A 15733-nucleotide genomic window follows, 5' to 3' on the forward strand; every position below is an offset into this window, starting at 1 on the left:
TCACTCAGCCTCATGAAGCTTTGTGATGGACTTGTGCCAGTCAATGAACCCAATCTAGACCAGTTGGTTTACTGGTAGATCACAGATCGTGTCGAGAACATGCAGGCTAATGCGCCAGGGGAACAGGAATCGCTCTTCATCAAGCTCCGAAGGATCATATCGTGGTGACACTAAGTGATACAAGTACCTGTTCTAGATAGGAGGTCATGATCAGGGTTGAATGAGGAGGTTGGTCAACCCTAGACCTTGACAAAGTGTGAGCACTCGGTACAAGTTGAGGACACCGGGTGAGAAGCCCAAACAGCTGAAAGGTAATCAATACGACTCTGCCGAGTAGGTATAGAAGGATTCCGCGGACGAAGGTTGAATGTTTCACACTTGGACCTGCGTCGCAGGACGCGAGTTGTGGCGCGGTGCGCTAGGAGATCATGTGACTGCGCGTTTTTGACGTGGCGTTGTCAGTGGCTGGTGTCCCGAGGCTGAAGCCCGTTATGGTGCCCGTTGGCGCTGTTGTTTACGTTTCTGACGTAAGAAGGCAGTTGTTCAAGCTCTCTCCACTAAACAATCGATTCTTACCCATCGTGCCATCTCGAAATCCTCCACCTCAAACAGACTACACCGCCTGAATCGGTTTCGAAATCCCACACCATCTTTGTTCCTCATACACTTTATTGCTTTCGATTTCATATGCTCTAGATCCTGGGGAAGCTATTCAGATGGCCACTCCCCGCCGTCGCTCGGCTCGATTGAGCAAGGCAGCCCAGCAACAGGTAATGTTGGCCAATCTGCAACCATATCAATTCTCTATCACAGTTCAATGCAATGTAATCTCGATATCTCTCAATGGCTTGGAGCTAATAATCTTACCTACAGCATGCCTCTCCTCGCAAGGGTGTCTCTACCGTGCAGCTTGAATCCCTCGTAGAAAGAGATGAAACTCCGGAAGTCGGCGAACCACAGTCTATCGACAATGTGCTTGCGACTCCAACGTCGTCAGCCATGATCAAGTCACAGCTTTCCAAGTTATCTGGTCTGAAGACCCCCAAGACCGAACCACAAGCCGATCGAGCCGAAATGCACCCTCATCTCGTTCATCAAACCACCACCAAAGCTCCGGATTCTGGCCTCAAGCTGGGGTTTGTCGATGTGCCAGCCCATGTTCCTCGCTCCGTTGCAAGTGCCCAGAACACTCCTTCCAAAGCGCGTTTCAACACCTCGACAAGCTTATCTTCCACTGCCTTTGACTTCAACTTTGGCTCAGAATCCCAGTTGAGCAGCCAGGCACAGAAGCTCATGGATAATGTTCGGGAAGAGGCAGCGAAGATCAAGGCTCAAATGCAACTGGAGAGGGAAGCCCAGAAACAGAAGGATGCAGAGGCTGAAGACATGTTCAATGGCACCAGTGCCACTGGAAGGAAAATCGCGAAACCCAGGGGAAAGGCAGGAAGATTCAGCGACGTCCATATGGCTCAATTCAAGAAGATGGACTCGATTGCGAATCATCCATCAGCCTTCCGGGGAAAGCCAAGTTTCGCTCAGCCTACAGCACAATCCCTGAAGAGAAGTGGCTCCAAGGCTGGTCTCGATGAAGCCGATCGACCGCGAACTGCTGGGAAGGGAACCCCAGGTCGAAAGCCGCCTCCGTTCCTTGGTCGACCTACCTCAGTCAGTCCCTTCAAGTCCATACCGGCACAAGCGGAGCGTGTCGAGACTGCTACACCTGCCAAGCGTGCTCGACGCTCCGAACTCGACGACGTATCCGCAAGTCGACCATCAGAGCTGACCTCGCCAATACGCCCTTCCGCCTTGCCACGCCCAGTCCCAAGCAGCCTCTTGTCACCCACTAAAGCCTCTTTAGCTAGGGCGACAACAAGTCAGATTCCCGTTGCTACGCCGAACAAAGTACACGCACTTGTTCGCACCACTTCGGCGAAGTCCCTGCGAGCTGCGTCAACGGCTCCCATTGGGAGACCCTCCACCTCACATGGAGAGTGCAGCACCAAACTTTCATCAGGACTGCAAGAGACGGGAAATTCACGGGTTGAGAAGCCACTGCCCCCATTGCCACGTCAGGATCTTCCATCTGTTGCCAATACCGTGACGAAACCAAGGTCGATTGCCGAGACTGGTGCGATACCCAATTCCTCGGGCCTTTCTTCCAGACTTCCGAAATTTTCTGGTCTCAAATCCATTCTTCGCTCTGGGCGCAAGACCGACGTTGTACCGTTGGTTGAGGATAGGCAAGCAACACCTAAGCGCCCTAATACTGCCACCGCTGTCAGTGGCTCCCACAAGAAAGTCGACTTCACTCCTAGTGTCAAGTCTAGATATGCTGTCAAACTGGCAGCTGGAAGTCCAAGCCCTGCCAAACTACCGCAACTCACGCCTGGCAAAGCGCTGGCTCCTGTGGTGCCCTATGATTCAGCTGCCTACACTGTCGAAGAAGACGATGTATGGGAGGATGCATCAAGCGAGATCGAGTACCCTGCATTGCCAGATCCATCCTCGAGCCCGGCTGCCGCTTCCAGGGTCGATGATGCGTTTACCGAAAAAGCGAAAGAGCATAGCCGCCGCGAGTCAAAGGATTTCAAGTCCATCTTCACGACATTGCATCATCCTTCTCGTTCTAGCGCTCCTTCGACCTTGACATCTGTCATTACATTAGTCAACAAAGCTGGCCCAACCGTTCGTTCGCATGACCAAGTTACTCGATCCCCTAGCAATCTGAACTTCTCAAACCCTTCTCCGTCGACTATTCGGCGAGTGCGTTCCTCTGGTGTTACAGATGTGATCCAACCTTTCGAGGATGCAGACGTCAAGACTGTACCACACGGTTTGCCAGGCAAGAAGCGACGACGTGCGTCAACGGTCTCTGATGATCAACAGAGCACAGATGGAGAATCTAGCAAAGAGAATCGACGTATTTCAGTGATGCCCAGTGTCCCGGGTGGATGGGAAGACAGCTCTCGTATTAGTGACAGATTTGAGCAAGACGAGGGTGAGAAGCGGGGTGGGAAGCGACAGCGGACTAACGCGACAACAAGAGACTTATCCGACGAGTCGATTTCAAAATCAATGAGCCCGATCAAGAAGCCAAGACAAAGTTCTGCTCGTGAGATGGCGAAGCTGAATGCAAAAGATCGCAAGAATGGTCGAGGCATTTTGAGTCTCAGCCGTTTGAACATGCTTGCCCGGCCCAAGCAGAGAGGCTGAGCAGCATCTCACCTGGTCTTTTCAGATTTCCAGACCATCAATCGCTGGGATGCGGACAATGCCGGATCGAGCTGAATGCCGGCATACCCTCGCTGCTCCCTATCGACTGCCTCTTGGACGCGATGTTCAGATTTGTTCAGCTCTTTCGGAATTTGTGTAACCTTTTGATTCTTTTGGGGATATGCGTGGCAATGGGAACGGTTGGATCTGGAGTCAGGGGCTAGCTTTGATGCAAAAAAGTTCAAGTTCAATTTTCAGGGTTCAAACAGGGATCACAGGATACGGAACTCACTTTATGGAAAGTACGATTGAGACTTTTGGCTATCACCATTCAATCCAGCAAAGTCCCAATATGAACTTGAGTTCTTGGGAAGGGGGTGTTTGGGTATTAGGGTCACCAATTGAATTGCGAGAACACAGAGTCTTGTGATGCTGCTCCATTGATGGGAGCGGACACTGAGCACTTTGGCAAAAATCTTTGGGAATGACAGCCATGGGATTGATGCATTCCACGACTCGATACGAATGAAACTTTCAATGAATCAACTTATTTCGGCATTTGCTGTTTTTCTGCTTGTCCGCCACTAGCCCATCCATCCAGCCATCCAGCCATCCACTAGGGACAGGGGCTCCGTATATACAAAGACAAAGACAAAGAATAGTATGAATCGCTCGCTATGCTCGTAAGCCATCGTAATGGCGTTCGTGGTTCGCCTCGCCCACTTGGACTGACCACCTACATACATATAGGGCAAGATGGAAATATCATAACCCCTCCCCTTCCCCCTCGTGGCAAACCCTCTTTCGCCCTCCCTCGCTGTGCTTCTGGCCTCTTGAATCACCGGCACGCACATCAGACAGCACCCTGGCAACCTCTTAACGGGGTTGACAACCCATTCAGCCTCACTCGCAGTTATTTGCGAGTGACCCTGGACCGTCGCCGCCTTTGAATCATGTTATATGTCGGTGGATGATGGGGTGTTGGTGTCGGATTCAAAAAAGTACGTAGGTATACTTGTACGAGACGAGACGAGACGAGAGATGGTCAATCAAGGCCGAACGAAAGGGAAATATGCTGGTGGTGCCATAACTGTGTAATATTCAGCACGTATCCGCGTGAAGCTCTTGCAAAGTTCTCCACGGAGGGCGTGTGCGTGTGCGTTTGGCGGACTATACGATACTTCATGCTCCAGCCCAAGTCTTTCCACTTGGCGAGTGTAAAAACAGCCTCAACCTTGCTGCTGCCCAGATACGCTCTGACGATTTACCCCAAAACGCCAGCTCGATGAACCATTTGAAAGCCTGCCACTATGTGCTGGACAAACGTGCCGGGAAAAAAACCATTGTTTGAAAGGACCGGGAAACCCCTGCGCTTTGGCCGGTGAATCATGAACATTGTCGCATGTGAGATAAGTCGGATGTGGGTATTAATACACGGCCTCAAGGAGATAAATCACTCCAAAGACCAAAAATGCAATCGCTCCGCCCATGGTAACTGCACATAGATCAGTTAGCAAGTTGTTGACTTTCGAAGACATTTGCTCATAACTTACCAGTCCTTAAGCTGACCTTGCCAGCAATGGCCCTTCCGCCCAACACGGCGGCTCCCGTACAAATACCATGGCCAACCAGTGCCCCAGCCGTGACCCACCAATAATCCTGACCTGCTGCCATCGCAATCGTTGCAATCTGAGAGCGGTCTCCCCATTCTCCGAGAAAGGTCATGACAAAAGTCTGCACCCACGCTGGAGAGAGGAGGAGTGAACAGAGGTTGTTGATACCGCCAAGAATGTTTTGAAGAGATGACTGGCGTACGGGCGACACATCGCGCGACGACGCTGGAGACTCGGGTGGTGACGGAAGACGTGACTCGGTATTCTTTCTCCCTCCTGGGCCACGGCCCGCTTCCAGGGCGTAAGGGGATATAGCTGATGATGTTCTCCGATGTCTCGACATCCTCCTCGCCTGCTGATGTTCTTTCTCCTCCAATTCCATTTCCACCTCCTTCATTTCTTCGCTGACTCCTTCATCTGGAGACATGGAGCGGGCTTCCAGGAGCATTTTCACGCCGAACACCAGGAATAACCCAGCAGCCGCAAAGTTTGTCAGTGTCTTGGGAATGAGCGTAGGGACAGCGTGTCCCAGCAGTGCAGACAAGACAGTCATCGTAATGAGGGCGGAAAACGCAGCCGTGAAAACCACCACTCTAGGGTGGCGCATGGCCATGAGAGCAGCGACAAGGAACGTCTTGTCACCAATCTCGGAGAAGATGATCATGGTGAAGGAGAGCACAAGGGAGTGCATGGGTGAGATGACGGCGGGTTCGTGATCCTTCGGTTTATTTGAGGCTTGTTGGCTGGTAGTGCTTTCGGAAGAGAGGATCGTGTCTTTGGGAGACGATGGGTTCTCGGGATGGGGAATGTCATGAGGTTTCTCGGGGAGATCTTCTGGCACCTGTTCCACGCGTGTCAATATTGTGTCAACCCTAGACGGCTTGTGGTCATTTCGTACCGTCAGAACCTTCTTCGTATCCTCATCAGTGGGAGGCAGCGTTTCTCCGCCCGTAGCATCCTCCATTCCGGCAACTTCGCTGTGTGGAATAGGCCTTGCGTCCTTGGGAGGATCGGGGCGCTTTTCGGTGATTTTGGGATCTTTAGACTTGCCAGATATCCCCCCTTCTATTCCCCTGGTCCCTTCGACGGGGTTTGACTTGACGCGTTCGTCCATGACCGCGTCGTTTGTCTGGGGCAGATCCCCATCTGTTGAGAGATCCCTGTAAGACTCCTTCAATTTTGGACTTGATACCGGGATCTCGTCTTCGGCACCAGTGTACAGGGTCTTCTTCCTCGTTCTCTCTGCATTTGTTTCAACAAACGGGCCTTCATGTGGCATTCCATCTTTTCCGTCCACTGGGGCATGTTCTGTGCCTACAGGAAATGCCTTCCCAGCAGTCCCTCCTGGAGTAACGACAACTTCTCCGAATTTGCCTGAAGAGACATCGCCTGGTTCAGCAGCAGCCAAAGCCTCGCATAGGGAGGCTGCGGAGAGGAGAAAAAGGAGGAGTTGAGCGCGCCGCCGTCCGATCTTCATGGTCGTGTGACTGATGGGAGGTGAATAGAAGGGGTGAGATCGAAATCAGCGTGGGTGAGACGGTTGGGGGTTCAGAATCGAGGGTCGAGAGCAGCAGGCAAAGGACGAGGAGGTATCACAGATGTAGTGGACGTCGAGGTGTTGCAAGGAGATGATCGCACGCGCCGCTCTCTTGATAAAACGCGAAATGGCGGTGGATTCAAGCGGAGTGGAAACTTTGAGTCTCCTTTTTTCGCATGCATTTGGATCTCATTCTTGATCCTTTTCTGGACAATGGCGAATTCTGTCCCCTTACTCTCGGGGTTCTGCCTTTCCACCAATCAAGGGGTGATGAGTTGTCTATTCTTGGCGTTACCCTTTCTCCCGCTGCGGCAGTGAGGCTGAGTTCTAGACCAAATCTACTGATGCGAGAGGTTACATACAACACTGTCAGCTGTCAGCCCATCATTAGCTTCTCGCCATCTTACTTCCGTACAGAAAACGTGTCACTGAGCCAAACCGGGGCACCTCGACAGTCTCTTGCACAGCATGCCGAAAGAAAAGGTTTGAGCGGAAAAATCTTCTTCCTGTGGCCCAATCTCAAGCGTGCTAAAACCGTTACAGAAACGAAAACGCGAACCAGGAGAGAAACAATCCAGTAGCAAGTCGAAAACGACACCCGAGAATCAACAGCGAGATGATCGCACCAATGGACATGATGTCGACACCTCCAAACCCTCCGCAGTGTTCCAGCCCGCCGGGGGCCGGTCCTGCACACTGTCTGTAGCCCTCCCAGGAAGCATCATTGGCAATGCAAAGTCCCATGACCAAAAGACATTTCTAGCTGGCCAGATTGCGAGAGCTCTGGCGGTATTCTGTGTGGATGAAGTGATCATTTTTGACGATGAGGACGCTGAAACTCAACAACAGCGCCCGAAAATCAGAGAGAACGAATACACTGCCTTTTCCCACCCCGACCATTTTCTGGCTCACCTCCTCTCGTACTTGGAAACACCACCTCACCTCCGCAAGGCTTTATTCCCTATGCACCCTAATCTTCGAACCGCAGGTACACTTCCCAGCCTTGATATGCCGCATCATTTACGCGCACACGAATGGTGTGAGTATCGTGAAGGCATCACTACTACTGCTCTTGCCGACGGCAAAGGGACATTGGTGGATGTTGGCTTACCTGGGTTCTTACTGTTGTCGGGCGCAGAGATTCCACCCAATACACGAGTGACTGTACATCTAGAAGATGAAGCTTCCAAGACGGCTGAAGCTGTTTCCCCCTACGCTCCGCGGGAGCAAAAAGGGTACTATTGGGGTTATACAGTACGACAGTGCAGTTCCCTCACGGATGTGTTCACTGAATGCCCTTATGATGGAGGCTACGACATTTCGATCGGGACCTCTGAAAGAGGACAGCCGCTAGAAAGCGTACTGGCTGAACCACCTTTGGTCGAAGCAACTGGCTACAATCACGTACTCATGGTCTTCGGCGGCGTGGCAGGTTTGGAAACTGCAGCCAAGAACGACAAGAGTTGTCGAGAGATGGGTCTCGTTGGAGAGAAAGTTAAGGATCTGTTCGAAGTGTGGGTGAATCTGTTACCCGGCCAGGGCAGCCGTACCATCAGAACTGAAGAAGCTGTTTGGCTTGGATTGATGGGTTTCAGAGGTTTCTTGGACCGTCTTGCAAGGAGTTCTGGATCGACCCGTGGTTAATGTGCGTGTACGCGAGCTGAGGATATCACCGTTGTGCTTTTCCGACCACACATCCGTTATTGGCGGTCCTCTAGCACTCCACCACCGGTTGTATACTCTATTCGCCGCCGCTTCTTCGCCAGAACAAGCACAAGACCATGATTCTTGTCTCCGCGGAAGTACTGTCGATGAGACTGGAGTATTTTCATTTTGCTGCTCGAAAATCCCCGCGGCTTTGTCATCCAAACTCAATCTCTCCTGACACCTGGTGACTCAATTCATCCAACAGTAAAACTGATGTGTCCGAAAATTGAAACACCGCGGAAAAGCCTCTCTCCGATCTCTTTGTGGACCCTTAATTTTGCTCCAACGGTCCGCCACCCAAGCGATCGCGCTTACACCACAATGGATATCAAGGCCATATTTTCTCAGTGAAAGGCAGTCCAATACGAAAAAGCATTAATCGGGCCGAAGTTAATCTTGCGCTACTATCATTTTCCGGTTGCTCATTGACAGGTCAACATCATCATGGGTGCTTCGCGGGCAGTTCAGCGCCTCAAAGCAACTTACGCCTTTCTCAAAACACCCATCATCGTCTCCGCGCCTATGCGCGTTTTCGCTGGTCCGGACCTCGCGGTTGCAACCTCACGCGCAGGTGGTCTGGGCTTCATTGGGCCAGGCGTGCGCCCTACAGATTTAGATTCCAAGCTTGAGAAGGCACGAAGTCTGTTGGACCAGACGCCCATCACTACCCAGAATCCTACCTCTTTGAATGCTCCAGATGTTGATCGCCTCCCTATCGGCGTAGGGTTTCAGCTTTTCGATGGTGATCTCGAGGTTGCTGCCACAATTGTTCGCAAACATAAGCCTGCCGCAGCGTGGCTCTTTGTTCCGGTATCTGGTCAATCCGAGCTAGACCAGTGGTCACTAAGGATTCGGAAAGAATCACCGTCCACGAAGATATGGATACAAATTGGCTCTGTCGCTGATGCTGTTGCTGCGGCGAAAAGCAAGCATGCACCCGACGTGCTGGTTGTGCAAGGGATTGATGCCGGCGGGCACGGTCTCAGGAAAGGCGCAGGAGTGATATCCTTGCTTCCAGAAGTAGCGGACGCGCTACAGGCACTGGGATCTGAAATCCCGCTCGTCGGTGCTGGTGGAATCGCAGACGGCCGAGGGGTTGCTGCTGTCCTCGCCACAGGTGTGGCCGCAGGCGCGGTGATGGGGACCCGTTTCCTCGCCAGCCGCGAGGCAGAAATCAAGAAGGGATACCAAGATGATGTGCTGCGGGTCTCCGACGGCGGCCAAAGCACCATCCGCACCGATTTATTCGATCGACTCCAGGGGAGGGATGATTGGCCGGCTCAATACGACGGTCGTGCGATCATCAATCGAAGCGTCAAAGATGACCTAGCAGGAATGGATTTGGGGCAGAACAAGCAGATATTCCAAGAACAAATTAAGAACGGGTCGATTGGGTGGGGGGAAGACGGGAGAATGACGGCGTATGTAGGAAGTGCCGTGGGGCTGGTTAGTGCGGTTGATCCAGCACGAGAAATCCTCGAGAGGTCGAGGGCAGAAGCTAGACAAGCTTTGCGACAGGCTCTAGACGGACTGGAGGCTTGATTGGCCTAGAGAAAGAATTGTCTCTAAAGCCATCCTCGTGATAACTTGGCAATGGAGCGCGGCACTGCAAGGCTGATCGATCCCCCATATCGCGTATTACGTGACGAGGCTGCGTGAATAAGGGAGTCGATTCCCCGCTTCTGTCTCCAGCTTCTGTCTCCAGCTTTCTCCCCGCATCATTTGGATACTTGTTGTCACCCGCTCTCTACATGTACTCGGGTATTCTTCTACCTCTTCTCCTCTCAGATAGATACCCCGAATGGTAGACTCTTGCATCAGCCGACTCTCATACATCGCCGACGCTTTCGAGATACCATCAATAAGAAAAATAGTCCAATCAATATGGCCGCCTCCACGTCTCCCTCGAAGAGACTTTTCCCCGTGCCCCCAGGCGCAACCGCCACGGTTTCCATCATCGACACCACCTCGCGCATCGGACGGCTCGCCGTGTCTTACCTGATGGCACCACCCATGGCAGGCTTCGAGACCATGCCGGACCTGCCGTCGTGGTCGTTCCTGGTCGAATCCCGCACCACGGGCAAGAAGGCGCTCTTTGACCTCGGCGTGCCGCCCGACTGGGAGAACTTTGCGCCCGCCGTGAGCGAGACGCTCAAGACTAGAGGGTGGGAGATCTCTGCCCAGAAGCACACGAGCCAGATCCTGGAGGAGAATGCGGTCGATCCGAAGAGTGTCGGCAGTATTGTCTGGAGGTGAGTAGGTTTCCCTTTCGTGGTCACGACTGTGAGAGCGTTTGAGGACCTGTGGATGGTTGTGTGTGTGTTTCCCCTTCTGGATGTTTTGTCTGTGTGAAGACAGGGTTGATTTCTCTTTGATGGGGACATGCAGTCACTGGCACTGGGATCATCTGGGCGATCCGTCCACGTTCCCTCCTTCGACCGAGGTGGTGGTAGGTCCGGGATTCAAGGAGGCTTTTATGCCTGGATATCCAGGCAAAGTGGATTCTCCCGTGCGGGAGTCTGATTTCAAGTAAGTCCGACTCAGCCTGACGAGGTGAAAAGACGAGAAGTGCGATCTGTCTGCTCTGTGTGGGCAATCTCGATTTGAGAAACCACCATGAGCATGTCCGATAAGCTGTGTTTACTGACCACGTCTAACCTAATGCCTCCTACCACGAAAATAGGGGACGGGAGTTGCGCGAAGTGACGTTCACCGAACCCGGCACGCTACAGATCGGCGAGTTCCGCGCCCAAGACTTCTTCGGCGACGGATCCTTCTACCTCCTCGACACGCCCGGCCATGCCGTCGGCCATGTGTGCGGGCTGGCGCGCACGACTTCGGAGCCGGACACCTTCATCTTCATGGGCGGCGATCTGTGCCACCACGGCGGCGAGATCAGACCGTCCACGTACATGCCGCTCCCGGCGCACATCCATCCGCACGCGGTGACGACGAGGGCGCTGCACTCGCCCTGTCCGGGCGCCGTGTTCGAGGCCGTCCAGCGCACGCGGGGCAGGTCGCCGACACAGCCCTTCTTCGACCCGGCCATGGGCCTCTCCATCCCCCAGGCGATCGAGACGATCGTGCGGGCCCAAAAGGCCGACGGCGACGACAACGTGCTCTTCATCTACGCGCACGACACGACCGCGAGGGGCGTCGTCGACTTGTTCCCCGCCACCGCCAATGACTGGAAGCAAAGAGGGTGGCGCGAGAAGATGTTTTGGGCGTTTCTCGCGGATTTTCGCATCGCCGAGACTTGAGATACTTTTTTTTGCTCTCTGTTGCTCGAGTGGCATGGTTCTTCTCCCAAAGGGGATGGAGACGCTGCGTCCCACAAGTAAGGAATGGCCTATTGGTCATCGATTCTTAACCAAATATCTATTCTGCTGACGCTTGCTATACCGCTCCAATATCACTAGTAGGTGTATCAAGACGCTTTCCACAACCCATTATTTATAGTGCCGTGTAATTATTTCGCACTATTCACCTCGCCGCCGCTTGCCGTCTCCAAGTTGCCCTTGACTTCGTCCCTGTACGCGTTCATGCCGGCCTTGAACATGGGGGCGCTCATGAGTGTATCCCAGTTATGCACCATGCGGGTCTGCATCAAGCTGACCTCAATCTCCTTCAGGCTGCGTGCCTTCATCTCTTCCTCATACGCGCTCACGGCCTGCTCGAGCGTCTTGTCTCCTTTTGCCACCTCACTCAGTTCCGACACGAGCTTCTCGGCGTCTTGGAATGCGTTGTTCAGCCCCTGACCGCGGAACGGAGGCATATTGTGCGCGGCGTCCCCGGCCAGCGTGACGTGCGGCCACAGCGGACTGGACGACCAGTCCATATCTGGCCTCCACATCGTGATGGCGTCGACTTGCAGCGGCAGGTCGGGCGGAACGTTGCGGCCAGCGCTTTTCCAGGGTTCGGCGTAGATCTCGGCCTTGGACTTGATGAAGTCGATTTTGGATTGCTGGTCGGGGAAATCTTCGGCGTGTGGTCGGCCGGGCCAGGAGAGACATTGTTGGAAGAGGAACGTGGATGGATCATCGGGATCTTTCACGTCCTGGATCGCCGTCACCCAGCTCATGCCTGTCGGGTGGTAGCCAATGCGGAATATCGGGTGGGCTTTGCGTTGCAGGAGGGCAGCGTCGGCTGGGAGGGACCAGCAGGCGTTGAACATCTGTACGTCGATGGGAGAGTTGGTGGCCTGGTCTTTGCCAACAAGCGCCTCGCGGATGTAGGAGTGCACACCTTCGCAACCGACGATTAGGTCACCGGTGGCCGTACTGCCGTTGGCGAAGGTGGCAGTTGCGGACCCATTTGCCTGGGATACCGACACGATCTTGCAGCCATATCGCACGTCTAGACCGTCGCTCAGGAGGGCGCGGAGCTTGCGACGAGACACACGCAGAGGATTGAAACCCTGCATATCGAAGAACTTCTCGCCTGTCTGGCCGTTGAACATGGGCCAGGACGTGTGCTTGCCCGTGTAGAACGTGTCGCAGCATGCTTCACCCAGACGAGCCATGAGTTCCGGTGGGATGCATTTGGCCAGGTACTCTTGGCCAAAGTGCAAGGTCATTCCCCATTCTCGAGGCCGGGTGTGATATGTAGACTCTTCCTCTCGTTCGTAGACGGTTGCTTTAATGCCATTCTGGGTGTTGAGTTGCCTGTTAGCCTGGCATGAGGCCCTCGCCCCCAACAGCCATCAGCACATACCAGTTTCAATCCTTGTGCGATCAACAACCCCGTCGCACCAGCCCCAACGATCACAACCTCGAGATTCCTCTTGTCAGTCATAGGTTCTGTGGGATTGCGGAGACGGACGGTTCGAGCCTTCACAAGGCGCAAAGCTCGAATTGGAGGGGGACTGTCCGAGCATTTTACCACAGTTCTTCAATCAGCGCTTGCAGAGTGTGACGTGGCTAACTTAACCGAGTGACATTAACTGTGATGAACGAGTCTTGCGAGCTTGAGTGCTGAGGTGGAACTGAACAAGGGAACTGCCACCCCGACCTCTCTAGCTGCAGAATGTCAACCGGGTACTTTTGAACCACCCCTGCAAGTCTTACCAATCGCTAGGCATCGCGACATGGCCGGACCAATACCGAATTCGTCCTTCTCTCGACACCATCTGACAAGTACCGAGTAGCTCTCGGGGAAACTGCGCGGCGCAGGCTTGGATCTGCACAAAACAAGCCCAACATCTGCGCAGCTGCGGTCCACAGCAAAGTTGCGAACTAAATGGTTCATGGCCAAGTTCACATTGTCAACCACCAGCCCGATCTCACCCCTCTCAGACCGTGGTTATCACCTCTTCTTCAAGGGCTAGATGACTGCATGAACTTTAGGCTCATGCTTCCGATGTCCTCGTTTACCCGGCCCCCGGCGGCTTCGTGGCTTGAACCTTGGCTATACTTGACGGAAGCTTAAGCAGGGGAGGTGATCCTTGGCCCATGCATGGAGGTGTTGTTGTTCAAGAGATGGTACATAAACGGCTTTCTATCCTGCCGTCTTCTCCCGATTCCCCTGCGCTTATTTTGATGTACCTTTGCGAGGCCAGTGGTCGTCGACTGTGGCAGCACCTCACACCAGGGTTTTGTATGATGGCAGAGCAACAGGGTCCAGCAGGCCATGAAGCAGACGGCCACCCTCTGATCGCTGTCGAAGAAGATGAGGCTGTCGGCGATTTGTAAGTGTCCAATACTACACATACACAGAGACCTCAGGACAAAGAAATAGTGTTTTGACTTGCCATTTCCTGGAAAAGAGACAACATATCCACTCTTTCATTGCGATCAAGCTTGCTTCGACCTGTCTACTCCCATGGCAGGCAATATCAAGGCTTTAGAGACGGAGGTATGTATACTTCCTGGCAAAGACGGCCAAGTAGAGCAAAGCCATTCATGTAATCTTAGCATATCATCGACCAAACGACGAAGTGAGTCCATCCCGCCTCTAGTTCGACGTAACCGAATATCTCAAAATCGCAACAGGAGGAGCTCAACCGCCTTGACCTCATGGACGAAATGTTCTTCCACATCAACAAAGGAGAGCTGCATCTAGCCCCTATCAGCGACAGCGGGCTTAGGGTTCTCGATATTGGCTTTGGCACAGGAACTTGGGCTATCGCCATGGGTGACGCGTATCCGCAGGCAGAGATCATCGGCGTCGACATCAGTGCTTCAGCTCCTGAATGGGTGCCACCCAACACGAGATTCGAAATCGCAGACGTAGAGGACGACTGGACCTTTCGAGCTCCCTTTGATTACATCCACTGCAGGTACATGGCAGGGGCCATCAGAAATTGGCCGCAGCTCATGCGTCGGACATTTGAGTGAGTGCCTGGTCGCTGTGACCCTTCGAGGCTTTTGGATCTCGCCAAGGACTATACTGACCCTTTGTTTTTTGTGAAGAAACCTCAAACCGGGAGCTTGGGCCGAGTTCGCTGATCTCGACATCGACTACTACAGCCAAGACGGTACTCTGACCGAAAACGACGCCCTCTCGCGCTGGATCAAGATCGCCGCTCAAGGCATGGAGGATCTGGGTCGCTCATTGAGACCTGGCAAGAGACTTGAAGGCTGGATGAGGGACGCCGGGTTCGTGAATGTGAATGTTGGTGTCAGCCATTCCTATTATCTCACATGCGGCGCCCCTTTCTCCTTCAATCGCTGACTCGATCTGCGCATTGTGTAGGTTGTTCGCACTCCCGTCCCAGTCGGCACCTGGCCCAGGGACAAGCGACTGGTAAGTCAAGCACCCATATCCTTTTGACCTTTGACATGTTTCTCCCGAATTTGCGTGTCGTTCAGAACTCAGGCTTACTTACATTTGTCCTTATTTCCTTCCTGTAGAAACGCATTGGGCTCCTCAACTTCATCCAGCTGCACGAGGGACTCACCGGCCTCAATGTTCGACTCTTCTGCGACTTTCTCGGCTGGAGCCGACAGGATCTGGACGTTCTGCTGATGCAGGTCCGCAGCGACTTTAGGAATCCGTCCATCCACAGCATATACGATATGTAAGTGTGTCATTTGCGAGTTTCGGCGAATGCTGCGCGGTCAAAGCGTCCAGCGTCCCTCCAGTATCAATGGATCATGCCAATGCTAATGTTGATGTTGCAAAAAGGTACACAGTCTGGGGACAGAAGCCTACGTCTTGAACGTGGGAATGAGTCTCTTAAGCAAAAGGGAATTTCCGCCCTGGATGCCATCTATACCAACTATGTACATCGAGAGGACGACCTCGACCCCAGCCTTGGATACTACCGATGGCTGTTTCAGCATGCAGAATATATCCCGCCAGCCACTCTTAATGCATTCCGATGGTAGATCTGAGGTGGTAAGTGAAGGGTCGATTAGAAGGCGTCAAGATACTCGAGGGCCGAGGCGGTAACTCTGGGAAAGGCAACCGGGGACAAAAACTGGGTATAAAATAGGGAAGGATCCTGTATTACAAGGCCTACCAGGAGCCCCAAAAATCTAAAATTAAATCCACCGGAGGATCAATCAACCAAAAAAAAGGGGGGGGGGGGGGGGAATTTTAAAGGCTCTTCTCAGAGAGAATAGATACAAGGTCAGGAGCCTTATTAAAAGTCATATATACAGTCGCACTCACTAACCTTGGAATATGAATGTCTATCCATCTGCATGCGCCATATATCCAT

General features: G+C 53.2%; 7 protein-coding genes across 7 annotated transcripts; 5 read left to right on the top strand and 2 right to left on the bottom strand.

Moving 5' to 3' along the window:
• Positions 1-716: 716 nt before the first annotated feature.
• AYO21_02176 (hypothetical protein) lies at positions 717-3213 on the top strand (the record flags this gene model as incomplete). The annotated part of the gene is made up of 2 exons (XM_022652156.1): positions 717-770; positions 874-3213. 2 exons carry the CDS (start codon positions 717-719, stop codon positions 3211-3213), a joined length of 2394 nt encoding a protein of 797 aa, XP_022515542.1.
• A 1427-nt stretch (positions 3214-4640) lies between these two features.
• Positions 4641-6303, bottom strand: AYO21_02177 (hypothetical protein; the record flags this gene model as incomplete). Its single annotated transcript, XM_022652157.1, has 3 exons — positions 4641-4708; positions 4767-5667; positions 5725-6303. The coding sequence occupies 3 exons, from the start codon at positions 6301-6303 to the stop codon at positions 4641-4643; spliced, it is 1548 nt and encodes a 515-aa protein (XP_022515543.1).
• A 528-nt stretch (positions 6304-6831) lies between these two features.
• Positions 6832-8007, top strand: AYO21_02178 (hypothetical protein; the record flags this gene model as incomplete). Its single annotated transcript, XM_022652158.1, has 2 exons — positions 6832-6846; positions 6907-8007. 2 exons carry the CDS (start codon positions 6832-6834, stop codon positions 8005-8007), a joined length of 1116 nt encoding a protein of 371 aa, XP_022515544.1.
• A 507-nt stretch (positions 8008-8514) lies between these two features.
• On the top strand, positions 8515-9612 carry AYO21_02179 (hypothetical protein; the record flags this gene model as incomplete). Its single annotated transcript, XM_022652159.1, has 1 exon — positions 8515-9612. The coding sequence occupies one exon, from the start codon at positions 8515-8517 to the stop codon at positions 9610-9612; it is 1098 nt and encodes a 365-aa protein (XP_022515545.1).
• Positions 9613-9954: 342 nt separating this feature from the next.
• Positions 9955-11330, top strand: AYO21_02180 (hypothetical protein; the record flags this gene model as incomplete). Its single annotated transcript, XM_022652160.1, has 3 exons — positions 9955-10322; positions 10459-10599; positions 10754-11330. 3 exons carry the CDS (start codon positions 9955-9957, stop codon positions 11328-11330), a joined length of 1086 nt encoding a protein of 361 aa, XP_022515546.1.
• A 209-nt stretch (positions 11331-11539) lies between these two features.
• On the bottom strand, positions 11540-12864 carry AYO21_02181 (hypothetical protein; the record flags this gene model as incomplete). The annotated part of the gene is made up of 2 exons (XM_022652161.1): positions 11540-12718; positions 12784-12864. The coding sequence occupies 2 exons, from the start codon at positions 12862-12864 to the stop codon at positions 11540-11542; spliced, it is 1260 nt and encodes a 419-aa protein (XP_022515547.1).
• An 806-nt stretch (positions 12865-13670) lies between these two features.
• Positions 13671-15092, top strand: AYO21_02182 (hypothetical protein; the record flags this gene model as incomplete). Its single annotated transcript, XM_022652162.1, has 7 exons — positions 13671-13756; positions 13898-13923; positions 13983-14005; positions 14061-14401; positions 14481-14682; positions 14764-14814; positions 14922-15092. 7 exons carry the CDS (start codon positions 13671-13673, stop codon positions 15090-15092), a joined length of 900 nt encoding a protein of 299 aa, XP_022515548.1.
• Positions 15093-15733: the final 641 nt, after the last annotated feature.

Source organism: Fonsecaea monophora (assembly GCF_001642475.1).
Source record: "Fonsecaea monophora strain CBS 269.37 chromosome Unknown Scaff9, whole genome shotgun sequence".
NCBI classification, from domain to species: domain Eukaryota; kingdom Fungi; phylum Ascomycota; class Eurotiomycetes; order Chaetothyriales; family Herpotrichiellaceae; genus Fonsecaea; species Fonsecaea monophora.